Source organism: Cheilinus undulatus, linkage group 3 (assembly GCF_018320785.1).
Source record: "Cheilinus undulatus linkage group 3, ASM1832078v1, whole genome shotgun sequence".
NCBI lineage: Eukaryota > Metazoa > Chordata > Actinopteri > Labriformes > Labridae > Cheilinus > Cheilinus undulatus.
In genome coordinates this window covers 48,255,642-48,269,086 of record NC_054867.1, presented here as the reverse complement: position 1 = coordinate 48,269,086, position 13,445 = coordinate 48,255,642, and the positions used below count along the sequence as shown (strand labels likewise).

The window sequence follows — 13,445 nt, the reverse complement described above, 5'->3', positions numbered from 1 at the left end:
GCAAAAAAGTGGCAAAAAGGGCAAAATGGGTTAAAAGTGGCAAATAGAGGAGCGCAGGTGGCAGAGTGGATAAGGCGCGTGCCCCACGTATGTGTGCGGCTCAGGTTCGAATTCGGCCTGGGGCCCTTTGCCGCATGTCTCTCCCCGCTCTCTTCCCTACTTCCGACTCTATCCACTGTCCTCTCCTCTGTCAAATAAAGGCACAAAATGCCCCCAAAAAATAAATAAATTTAAAAAAGTGGCAAATAGAGGTAGCAAAATGGATGAAAAGGGAAACAAATGTGGCAGAAAAGGGGCATAAATGGTCAGAAAGGGGTAAAGTGGGTTAAAATTGTGTATTAAGAAATGACAAAACTGATTAAAAACCAGCAAAAATGGGTTAAAAGTGGCAAAAAGTGGCAAAATGAAGTGGCAAGGTTGGGCAAAAATCAGTCAAAAAGGATTAAAAGTGGTAGAAGGAATGGAAAAATTGGTTAAAATTGCCAAGAAAGTGGCAAAAAGAAGCAGCTAAATGGGTTTAGAGACTCTAAATAATGAAAGGAATAAAAGATACAAGAAAAGCTGCTTTAACATTTTTCTTGTAATATATTCATATTCTCTTTCATATAATTCTGACTTCTGTGTAAGCACTTGAGTCTACTGCTCGCAGAAATTCACATCCATCAGCCTTGTTGTGTAACAGCAGCAAACTATGTCGTGTGCTGAAGTCTGCAGACAGAAAATCTTCAAACAAAGGTCAGACAGAATCCTTTTAATGTCGTCCCTGTGACCTAAGAGGAACAAAAAACACGCTCACTTCAGCAGTATTAGAGAGGAGCCCAAATAATCCAGGTTCAGTGTGGCCTCCGCTGACATTCTCTAACGAGAACGAGGGACAAACAGGCTAATGATGGCTATGTGAGTGAATGAATAAATGAATGGCTGTGTCACTAATGTTAAGGGCTGTTTTTGTTAAAGAACAAGATGGACAGCATGTCCACTCAGAGCTCACAATGTTTTCCTCTTTATACTGCTAACAGCTCAGATGACTCATGCTGAACATCACTGCACTGATGTGTGGAGAGAAGCTCAATTCATGGAAATGAGTAATTTCTTCATGAATTGTGTTGCTAATGACAAAACACACCAGCTGGTTGACACGGACATGGTTGTGCTTTTACAAAGCTGTCCAATTTCTGCAGCATTTGAGCTATAAACAATTTTTAAAATAAAAATCACACTGAAATGGAAATACATTTTATTTTACTCATTCTGTAGGCTTGCAAAATTACAGATGCTCATACATTTTAAAGGCTATGGCCCTCATTTACCAACATCTTCCTTAGATTTTTTCTTAGACTTGTTCTCAAGAGAAACCTACAAGGGATTCATGGCATGTTCTTAAACTGCTGAACTGTTCGCATCGGTGTTCTTAAGTTGATGAATGCTCGTGGACTGGAACCATGTGCACTTTCTCCTAATTCTCCTAATAGAAACACCCTTTCTATGCCTATATTAGGCCATGAAACTTCAGGGCAGTGTGCAAACACAGAAGACGCTCAGGAGTGAGAGGAGAAGAAGCAAGATGTCAAATATTGAAATAACTTTTAAATAAGATCACAGTGTTTTGAATTACTTTGGTAATTCTAACTTGGATGTAGTGCTGCTCCAAATGACACAAAAAGAGGAAGACTTGTTTATATTTTTAACACCATGGTTATTAAATGTCACTTATAAAGCAAAATCCACTTTTTCAGGCTTTTCTAGAGAACATGCAAACATATGTAATCTTGACCTATCCACCCCCCCCCACACACACACACACACACTCCACATTTCAGAAAACGTGTGCTGAAACAAGCTGTTCTCAGATTTCCACCTATGATGTCATGTGGGGAGTTAGCACCGCCCCCAGGTTCAGTTGGCCCTCCCTGCTTGGAAGAAAGTTCCACCCTCTTCTCTTCATCCATTTAGCCACATTCAGCTCCAGAGAGGGGCGGAGTCAGACAGCTCATTAACATTTCAAACTACAGACACAGAAATGGCTCGTTCTGAGCAGGGCTGAAACAGAGCGGTTTTTTTTTTTTTTTTAGACATTCCAAAATCAGATACTGGAGTGTTTTTTTCAGCAGCGAACTTCACAGGCATGTTTTGGGGACCTCTGAAACCAGTATAAACTTGTCTGAAAGGGGTGAAAGATGTGACCTTTGAACATAAGCTAAAAATGCATTATTTGGATGAAAGTACTGGTTCTGGTGATGCTTTCTTCAGAAATGGAATGCATCATGCTGTTAAACATTATCAAATCAGGCATGAGGGTGGGGCGGGGGGAGTATTTTTGTGTTTATTGGCTTTAGGTTGCTTAAAATGTGCATTTATAATAAAATCTTAAAATTATGGAACACCATTTCTAAGCTCAGATGCACACATACCCATGTGTGAATGTAGGTTTTTATCCTTCAAATACTGTAAGACTTTAACCATAAATCTCCTACACATGTGCTCAGTCTATACTCCTAATTTCCCATTTTTCTGCCTCTGTTTTAAGATAGTTTGTAACAATAGGGCTGTCAACATTGATTACATTAACTGTGATTAACTTAGGTTCACAGTTACTCCAGATGTTTATTTTTTAATTGCATCATTTATTGTCCCTTTTAACACACTTTGATTAAGCTACGTCAGTGCCACCCTGCAGCCACAGAGATATAAATGAGTCCACTACTGACGCTTAAGGTCTCACTTCACTCACTCACAGACATCTCAGTGGACGAATCATAGGTCATTAAATATTATCAGACATTTACCTTCTTACTGTCCCAATATTTCTTTTTTCAGTCCATACCAAGTTCCCTTTTCCATGGTTAAGTGTGTGTTATAATCTTCAGTCAGGAAGTAAATTACCCTTAGTTTAAGGCAGTATAAAAATCTCAGGAGTTTTAGGTATGCTGCTCCTGCAGCCTGGAATCTTCTTCAGGAGACCTTATTTCTCTAGGAGATGGTCTCTTTAAATCCTTATAAAGGTAGATTGAAGGTATTGGAGGATGATGTATCAGGTTGTAGATGTTTTGACTGATGACTTTCTGAACTGTGACTCTGGATTTGGTTTTTACTGTGATTGTAATTGCTTGTTTTTTACGTCTATGTCTTTGACTGTGCTGCTGCCTGTCTTGGCCTAACCTAACACACCAGATGGATGTGTTTTACACATCCATCTTGAAACAGTCAATACTAAGCATTTGGGAAAGGGCAGAGGCTTTGAAAATCTTTACAGGCCAATCAGAGCAACAAAACATGCGACGTAGCCGCAACCGAGGTGTGCATGCGCAGCTACAGAGGAATAACACGTGTCAGTACATGTCAGTACATGACTTTTGTCGTTTTTGAAAACAACTCGCTGCTGTTCTTTGTTCTTCTTTTAATGAAGAAATGTCATCAAGTTCTGATAAAACTGTCGCTTTAGCAGCATCCATGCAAATGTTTTCCACCATAATTGCACCGCCTCTTGTTGCTGCTTGCTTACATCACGACTCCGCCGCACCTGAAAGTACTGCGCCTCGTTGCTGATTGGTCCTGTCACTTTCTAACTGGGCCAAAACAGTCCAAACAGGAGCTTTGAAAGATGGATTCGCCAGTGAGAAACACAGAAACAGGTGTATCCATCTGCTTTTCAAGGTTAGTCTTGGCCTGGACACTCTTGTAAATGAGATTCTTGATCTCAATCATTTTTTTTCCTGGTAAAATAAATGTAAATAAGTACAATTCTTAACATTTGAGTTTTTAAGTGTGATACAAAGGGTGTGATTACTCATGACTGACTCATGAATCATGAGATTAATCGTGATAGAGTAAATCTTTCAACAGCTCTAATTTGTGCATATCACATCACAAAATGCAGCACATTGATAAAAATGCAGTGAATTCTGATTAAAAATAAAATATGATATTAAAGATATAAATATAGATTTTTTCACATTCCATACACCACATAGTGCATTAGCTACAAACACAGCACAAGATAGAAGAAAGTGTAGCTATCATGCCTGCCATTTCAAATCATCAAACAGAGCCTGCACTGAACCATGACCTCAAACCGAGGCACTGTGACCTCTGTGAACCGTCAAACTAAGAGTGAAAACAACATAAGGAGGTGTAATCCAGGGACATGCTCATACTTTGATGCTCATGAGGATCTTTTGGGTCACAGACTTTGACAACCACAGAGGGCAGAGGCACAGATGTGGGCTCTGCTGATAAGCTTGTGGCCAATGGTGATGCAGCCATAAACCTTATAGGAGCATTAAGGTCAGCTGATCATTTTATCTCTGTTTGATGGATGTGAAAACAAGTCCAGCTATTGACAGATTCATTATGAGAAGGTTTTTTTCTATAATGCATCACTGAAGTGCATGTTAACATGTCAAATCAGATTACTGTCATCTCCTGATTACTCCCAGTTATCGTATGAATGTGAACTTTTAGAAGCTCTTTCCTCCTGCTTTTGTTCATGAGCAAAGATGTCAGCTGAATAACTGATCCATGTCTGCAGTACTTTAGTGCACAAAGGCATCAGGTTATGCGCAGCATTGTAAAGAACACAAAAGAAAAATAAATCACTGCATTTTTAACCCACACTCCTCTTGTCTTAGTCCTTCAAACTCTGCATGCCCACACTGCTGCAGTCAATGAGCAGAAACATATTTGTTAAGATGCATGGATGGTGAAAACTTTAGTGAAATAAACATAAACAGACTCAGCAGGCGAGTCGAAGAGGATCTTTGAGTGTCAGTGCTTTGGTTATCAGAAACTTCAATAGATTACGTAAGAGTGGATGTGCAAGCTGTGAGTGCATTTTCAAAGAATGTGCTGTTTTTCATCGCCATGAAACTCGACTGTCAAGGTCTTAGCACTCACATTTATTACATAAAAACAAAGTGAAAAAGCCCACACAGAGGACATTCAGATATTTATTATTAACCTTGAAAGAGATCTCTATTACAGCATGTCAGACGGAGGTCACGTCTGTCTTTATCTCTATTCTTCTTCTTTCTGCTGTAATCACCTGCAGAGTTCTGCAAGACCCTCACGCCCTCATAGCGTTTTATGCTCTTTCACTAACATAATTATTGGTCATGAGGTCCTATTCTACTCTGTTTTATATTTTTACTGTCATATCCATCTGGTTTACAAGATACAATTCGCTCATTAAACACCGTGTGCGTTGAAACTGCTATCATGTTGGGCAGAGGGCTGCTGTCTGTCAGTAGAAGTCGGCCTACGCAGCATCCCCGGCTCGCTCTGCTCGCCTGCGCTGCAGCACATAAAAAGATGTTCTCTCCACTCATATGTAAACGAGGTATATTTTACATAGATTTAATAGATGTATTTTTGGAATCTACCACCAGGCTCCCACAGACTTCAGTTAATTTCCTCCCTCCAGTTTTTGGATGCATTTATTTTTACTCCCGGGTCCTCTCATTATCGCCTGGTAATTGCCTTTTGTATCCACCTATTTTGATTTGAGAGATTTTATCTCATTTCTATGCTGATGTGCTGCACTGTTGTGCATCTCACCTTAATGGAAGTACACCTGCAGGCGCACACGGTTGCTGTGCAAAAGAACGAGGATGAGGAATAATACAGCAAGGTCATGACTCCATCAGGAGCTGGCGGTTTACTCTTTAAAGAGCTGAACTTCTTTTTAACATCTAACTTTGTCTCGCCAAAGTTCACCCCTACATTTGACAATTCTTTGTAGGGCTGATTGTTCATATTGAAAGTCATGTTCATTTTGACTGATGTTGAGATCCAATTGGGAAACCTGATCACTTATATAGCACTTTGTGCATGGTTTTTAAATGATCGAATAAATTGGTTTTATAACCTTGAAGGACAGCCCCAATCATGTTACAAATTCTGTTTGCACTTTGGTGATGTGCATGCAATAATCAGCATGCTTTTCTTAGTGCAACACCTGCACAGAGTAGCTAATACTCTTTGTGGCCTGTTTTTCCATTTCTTTTATGCTTTCATTTTTTTTATTAATTTGACCACAAAAGAGAAAATATGGAACATATTGTTTCTCATGAAAAAAATAGGGATTTTCTTTTTTAATTTCTAGTTTCAATTTTTATTGATGCTTAACAAGAACAAAATGAGAGCCTGTTGACTGCACCAAACATTTTTTTTTAAATGATATGAACAACCTCCTCAACCCTGCCTGCCCACATCTCCCCTAAATCCCCAAAAAAGAAAGAATAAATAAAAGGAAATAATAATGATACTAAAATAATTTGAAAAAATAAATTTGTTGAAACAATGGTAATAAAATGAAACTGAATTAAATAATAATAATATCAGTAATGATAATAAAAATAACAACAGCAACAACAACAACAACAACAATAGTAAATACAAAATGATAATAATGATAATGATAATACTGAAAGAAAAAATGTTTATACCACATTGACATCAGTCATAAAGACTATAATTCTTTTTACTGCACATAAAAAAACAGTGGAAAAAATTAGCCCAATAAGGCATGCATCACAGTCTATATCTATTCTTAAATATCTTGTTCATGACTGTGGGAAGCTTTAATTTTAATTTGAAAATGAAACTCTATGAATCACCCACTCTATGCTCTTTGTTGTGTTGTATCGGCCAATTTGCCAATCATTTTGTAAAGGTAATGCTTTAATCAGTGCATGCCTTCATTCACATAACTTTTAAAAGTACTTAAATTATTCAACAACAGGGATGCCCAAGGCTGTTCTTCTTGATGACAATTAGCTGTTTACTGTCTGATAGTTTACCCTGAGCTGTCCTTGTAACAAAAAACATCCCAGCATTAGCCTTTAAGATACATCATAGACCCACAACTTCCACTCTCTTCTTCCTGGCACTGCTGATCTGTTCCTTATTTTTACTCATGATAAATTATTCACAACGATTGTTACAACTGTGAGCAGCTCAGATGTTTTTGCTTTCTCTGAGGTTTAATCACCAAACATGTTTATTCAGGGCCAAACAACCTTCGATAAATAACCGCTGTAAGCTTAGCAGACTTGGCAGGGCTAAAACAGTCCAAGGACAGCTTCAACATCCCTAATTTAACTTGGACAGAGAATCCAAGCTATTGTATAGATTAACCGTTTTATCATTAAAGTCCAAATAGCTGACAGTGGTCTCAGACAGAGAAATGCTCGCTCTAAGACTTGAGTTTGTTTGTTTGGATTCCAGTCCAGATGAAGAAACATCACAAAGTCAATGAGAAATGAATGCTTGAGTAGCTGAAGTGCTATTTAGTGAGATACCTAACCCCCATGTGGGAGGCCAGCTTGTTGTGTAATTACATAAGAATGAATCACAGCAATTTCCCAAAAGTGAGTGTTGACTCAGGCAACCTTAAGCTTTTTTAAAAGGAAGCAGATACTCTAAATTCATGACTGCTTTGGCACTGTTTTCCAGCATTTGCTTCAGCAAGACAAAAAAAAAATGTCTCCTGCAAGGACGAAGTGTTTTTATGGGGTAAGATTGCAATCAAATTCATCTCTTCTTTTCTCTTTTTTTCAGGATATTTGACTGTAACCATAGAGCCCCTGCCTCCGGTCGTTGTGGGGGAGACTGTTACCCTCAAGTGTAACTTCAAAACTGATGGGAGGCTTCGAGAGATTGTTTGGTACAGGGTGAGTAAAGCTTTTTCTACTTCTAGTGCCATCACATTTCCCACAGAACGGCTAGAGGAGTGCAAGTTGATTGTCGATGGAGCTGTTGTGGATACTGTGTCTGCCTCTTTCTCACTTTCCACGCCTAACAGTCTCAGATGGCTGTTCAGTATAAATTTGGTTCTGCTTAAGATGTCTGCTTGTTACAAGGCCATTTAAGAAACAGGGTGCAGAAGGAGTGTTCTGATCACTGGTTATCAGTCCGAGCTGAACCGATGTGCCTATAGGCTTCTGACGTTTTTGTTAGTTTTTAAGCCAGGTGCTCCAGGGACTGAGATCTTACCTGTCAGAGAGATCCCAGCATGTTCTCTGGGTATTGTGTTGTTAGGCATTAGGTGCCGCAGGGGTCTATACTTAGTCCATTGGGTCATTTTACATCAGTTTGAATTGCTTTTCATTGATTACCATCTTAAAAGGAAGGTCTGATACAGCAAAACTACAGGCCTGTCTGGCAGCTTTTTGTGGCTAGTTATTAGAAAATCTTTCTTAGCTCAGTCTCTGGATGAATGTGTTTCAATTGCAAAGACTGAGTCAAGAATCTTGCTTTTTGATCAGACCCTTTCATTTGACGTTCAGAAATCATTGTCATCAACACAGTTTGTTCTGTGATACAAAAATGCTAGCTAAGTGTGTATCATGCAGAGAAGAAGCCGTGTGAACTCTCTGGGCCAAAGCTTATTTTAAATGGACTGAGGCAAAATGGAAAACTGTTCCGTGGTCAGATGGAACGGATGCTGTGTCCTCCATACTGAAGAGGAGAGGGGCCATCCAGCTTATTATCAGCACACAGTTCTGCATCTCTGATGGTATGGGGTTGCATTAGTGCCTATGGTATGGGCAGCTTACACATCTGGAAATGCACTATCAATGCTGAAAAGTACATAGAGGTTTTTTTTAGACAACTTTCATGTAAGGGAGGTGATTAGAGCAGCCTTTTCTCACCTCAGACTTTTGCCTGGATTTGATCAATCCTGTTGTTTAAATGAGGTCCATGTTCATGCCTTTGTTTCATCTGCGTTGGATTATTGTAACATCTTTCTGTCAGGTTTGCCTTCGATGATTGTTTTGTGGTTTGCAGATTGAACAGAACAATTGAACTGAATGCACCAGCTCATGTTCTGACTACAGATAGTTAATTTGAGCACATAGCTCTGGTGTTGGCTCCTCTTCTTCCTGGCTTCCTGTTCAAGTTAGACTTTAAGGTGCTGATGCTCACTTATAAAATAGTTAATGGCATTGTACCATAATACCTGTAGCGGCGATTTGTTCTTGTCAATTAACAAACAATTTTAAAACTCAAAAAATCAAAGCGACTACTGTGGCCCGGGGATAGTAGATCTTACGCAGGATCAAAAATTTCAGTGTCCATACAAAAATTATAACTTTCGAGGCGCTTATTCACAAAAGCTTCTCACAAACAATTGGCGTTCTCCCGGTCTGTCTGACTCATGCCTTCCTGGTAAAAACCATTCACCTTCCCCAGTGCACGCCCATCCTATCCTACCTGCCCATAATATAGACGTCACCTTGTGCCAAACTACCAAATATATCAAAACAAAAGCCCCAATCAATAATTAATTACTCTATACGATAACATTAGCTGTATCAAAATTAATTCTTAAATTCTCCCCAAACAAATAGTGAATAAATGTAAAATTATCAAACAAAATAAATGATGTGAATAGCTACAACAATACCTGTATGACTAGGGGAACCCTTATGTATCTGCATGCAAGGCTGCCCATAAGGGGGTGAAGAGTCAAGCTTTCTGGGGCACAGAATTTGGGAGGGGCCCTTGGAGATTAGCAAAGACACACTCCATCTTTAGGCAATTGTTAACTTTGTTTTTAAATCTAAACGCCCATAATCACTCATTTAAGCAACAAAAAATACACATTTGAGCTGTTATTGTCTGTTTCTAAATGACCGTCTCTTCTTAAATGGCATAAACAGTCCTTTTTGTAAAATGTATGTTGTGGGTGTGCCAGCTGGATCAGGACAGTGATCCCACCCTATATAGCTATGTTATGACCGGCATAAGTTTTTGTGGTCTTTTCCGAAGCTGACTGGAGCCAGGCCCAGAAAGCAAATATTAACCATAACACTTGCATTAACACTAGGGATGCACAATATCATTAGCAGAGATTATCTTAAAGGGTGAATTTTTGGTATGGGCAGATATTTTGGCTTTAAAAGTGAACCTATCAGCTGTAAATATTGGCCCTTCAAACTAATAAGTTAGTGGGGTTTTTGACTGGACCAACAGACCTATGTCAGCTGAAGTATTTTTTCTTAAGATGTGTTTTAGGGCATGAAATTTGTTTATTTGTTCATCCTCAAACCTGATATTGTGTATTCTAAGGGCTGCAGTTTAAGGTCTGAACTATATCTAGATGTTGTTTATCAATATCAGCTAAAATCAAGTTGTAAACAGCATATCAGATATTGTCCAAGTTTGATATTGTGCGTCCTAAGTTAATGCTAAAGATCCAATTCATATACATTGGCATCTGGAGAGGGCCCATTTGGAGTCTATGAAAGATCTAGCCTGCATGTGCTCTACACTCCCAGGTACAGTCATGGATGAAAGTATTGGCACCCCTGGAATTTTTCCAGAAAATTCAACATTTCTCCCAGAAATTGTTGCAATTACAATTTTTTTTTTTTTTTTGGTATTTACATGTTTATTGCCTTTACATGCATTGGAGCAACACAAACAATCTGAAGAAAAAAGGCGAAATTTAAACATAATTTTGCACAAAACTCAAAAAATGGGCCGGACAAAATTATTGGCACCCTTTTAAATTTGTGGGTAAATCATTTTATTTCAAGCATGTGATGCTCATTTAAACTCACCTGTGGCAGTAACAGGTGCTGGCAATCTAGAAATCACACGTGAAGCCAGTTAGAATGTCTAAAAGGTGACTCAACCTTTGTGTTGTGTGCCTGTGTGTGTCACACCAAGCATGGAGAAGAGAAAGAAGAGCCCAGAATTGTCTGAGGACTTAAGAAGCAAAACTGTGGACAATCTCAAGGTTTCAAGACCATCTCCAGAGATCCTGATATCACTTTGTCACTGTGTGTAATATAATCAAGAAGTTTATAACCCATGGCACTGTGGCTAATCTCCCTGGATGTGGACGGAAGAGAAAAATTGACAAAAGAATGCAACGCAGGATAGTTGGAATGGTGGATAAACATCCTCAGTCAACTTCCACACAAATTCAGACTGTCCTGCAGACTCTGGGAGCAAAAATGTCAGCTCGGACCATATGTGGTCATTTGAATGAGACGAAGCACTATGGCAGGAGACCGAGGAGAACCCCACTGCTGACAAAGAGACATAAAAAAGCCAGACTGGAGTTTGCAAAAATGTACCTGAGTAAGCCTCAATCCTTCTGGGAGAACATTTTGTGGACAGATGAGACTAAGGTAGAGCTTTTTGGAAAAGCCCGTCATTCCACTGTTTACTGAAAATGGAATGAAACCTACAAAGAAAAAAACACAGTACCTACAGTCAAACATGGTGGAGGTTCAAAGACGTTTTGGGGTTATTTTGCTGCCTCTGGCACTGGGTGCAAGGAATCATGAAATCTGAGACTATCAAAAGATTTTGGGCCAAAATGTAGGGCCTAGTGTCAGAAAGCTGGGTCTGCGTCAGAGGTCATGGGTGTTCCAGCAGGACAACGACCTGAAACATACCTCAAAAAGTACCAAGAAATGGTTGGAGACAAAGCGTTGGAGAGTTCTGAAGTGGCCAGCAATGAGTCCGGATCTAAATACCATTGAACACCTATGAAGAGATCTTAAAATTGCTGTTGCAAGAAGCACCCTTCAAATCTGAGAAACCTGGAGCAGTTTGCAAAAGAAGAGTGGTTCAAAATTCCGGTTGAGAGGTGTAAGAAGCTTGATGATGGTTATAGGAAGCCGTTGGTTTCAGTTATTTTTTTTCCAAGGGTGTGCGACCAAATATTAAGTTGAGGGTGCCAATAATTTTGTCAGGCCCATTTTTTGAGTTTTGTGTAAAAGTTTGTCAATTTTGTCATTTTTCTTTGGATTTTTTTTGTGTTGTTCCAATGTGCATTTAAAGGAAATGAACATGTGTATACCAAAAACATCTGTAATTGCAACAATTTCTGGGACAATTGGTGCATTTTCTGGAAGAATTCCAGGGGTGCCAATACTTTCTTCCATGACTGTAGCTGAGCTTTTGAGTGTTTCCATTGTGTCTGAAAAGATCCTGGGTAAGCAGGCTTTTTTGTTTACCAGCATTGTAGAACAAGCTTCCATATCCATAGGCAGACATGTGAGGATTTGATAATAAGATTCTATCCTATTGAGCTGTAGTTGCCCCAAATAATCATCATATGCACTGTTGCCACGTTTGTAGTTTACATCCCACACATCAGGTAGTCATATATAAACCGAGCTTTCCAGTCTACCCTCTAGTGATGCCCCCCTAAGCAATAAATGTTGCATACAGGCAAGAACATTTCTGACCCAGCTTGGTGCATACACAAATGCAAGGTGAAACAGCAAGTAGATCTCTTACCTTCATAAAGTTAAAATTGCTGCAACATTAACATGGTGTTTAGGGGCTAAAAGCATTAGAAAGATATTTGTTTAAAAAATACTCCTGAATAAGACCTATACATGTTTTGGTTTTCCAGCAATTGAAAAACTCTGATATCATAAAAACCCTCCTAATCCTTAAACATGTGACTCAATTTCATGGGTGCTAGAGGCACTAGCTTTGAAAGTCATTCATTTCTTTCATTTGTGGTAATTTAGCTTCTCTGGAGTTGAGTGCCAGCATGTGATATCTTGGATTTATTGCTGTTTCTGAAGATGCTCTGTCAGGCTGCAGTTGTTAGGAAACAAGCTATTATTATTTGGAGCAGCTGTATGGGAGGCATCGCTGGCTGTTGCTTGGGATTTTGATTTCTCAATCCGCTGGTCATCACCATCATGTCTTAATAGTTCACAGCTGGCGTCTCAACAGTTATTAAAATCCCAGTTGGGGTACTTCGCTGTCTAAGTGCTGCCAATAATTAGATTGCTGTTGAGAAGAGAAAAATATTATACGTCCAAGATTAAGTTAATTTTCCACCAAACTGTCACGGTTTGAATTTTATATGACAGAATGAATGGGTAAATTTTACAATTCATAGAAGATGTTAATTTAAATCTGAATTCATTGTTTCTCTCTTGAATTTCAAAACAGCTACAGCTACCTCTGTCCCAACTTTTCTTGACCTTTTGGTTTAAACAAGAGCTGTGTTATTATTCTTGAGAGCTGTGCAGATTTAATTTGTTAAAGTTGGCTTTCTCTTCTTCAGGATTTTATTGAGGTTTGGGCAATGGTCATGTTTAATTTTTTTTTTTTTTTGCAGATAAATCAAGCTAGGTTTTTTCCAGCACATGCAAACATGCTCTGCCCCAGTCTTTCAAAATTCTGGTGAGATATATTTAAAAATGAAGTGTTTCCAAAGCAACAAGTCAGCAGCACAGTTTTCACTTTCTGTACAATAGATGTGTAAAAGAGGGATGAGCCTAGATTCCACCATACATGACAGCTCAGTGTCCCTGCTGTGATGAGGTAGCTGGAGCTGATGGCAGACACTCGAGTTAGAGCCTGTGATCCCACCAGATGCGCCACAGCACGCCACAGAAGCATCTCCTGGCACTGCTGCGCTAAAAATATGCACATAGTCTATTTCTAAGGCACTGTATGGC

At 39.1% G+C, this 13,445-nt stretch overlaps 1 protein-coding gene across 3 annotated transcripts in view; it reads left to right on the top strand.

Annotated features, from left to right (window-relative positions):
- igsf21a (immunoglobin superfamily, member 21a) overlaps positions 1-13,445 on the top strand; it is a 521,040-nt gene that overhangs the window by 179,102 nt on the left and 328,493 nt on the right. For all 3 annotated transcript variants that reach the window (XM_041783290.1, XM_041783288.1, XM_041783287.1), the window contains one exon: positions 7,558-7,670. Coding sequence is in view for 2 of the 3 variants with exons in the window: in XM_041783288.1 (XP_041639222.1) it covers positions 7,558-7,670 (113 nt within the window). In the remaining variant the exon portion in view is untranslated. The remainder of the gene's footprint in view (positions 1-7,557; positions 7,671-13,445) is intronic.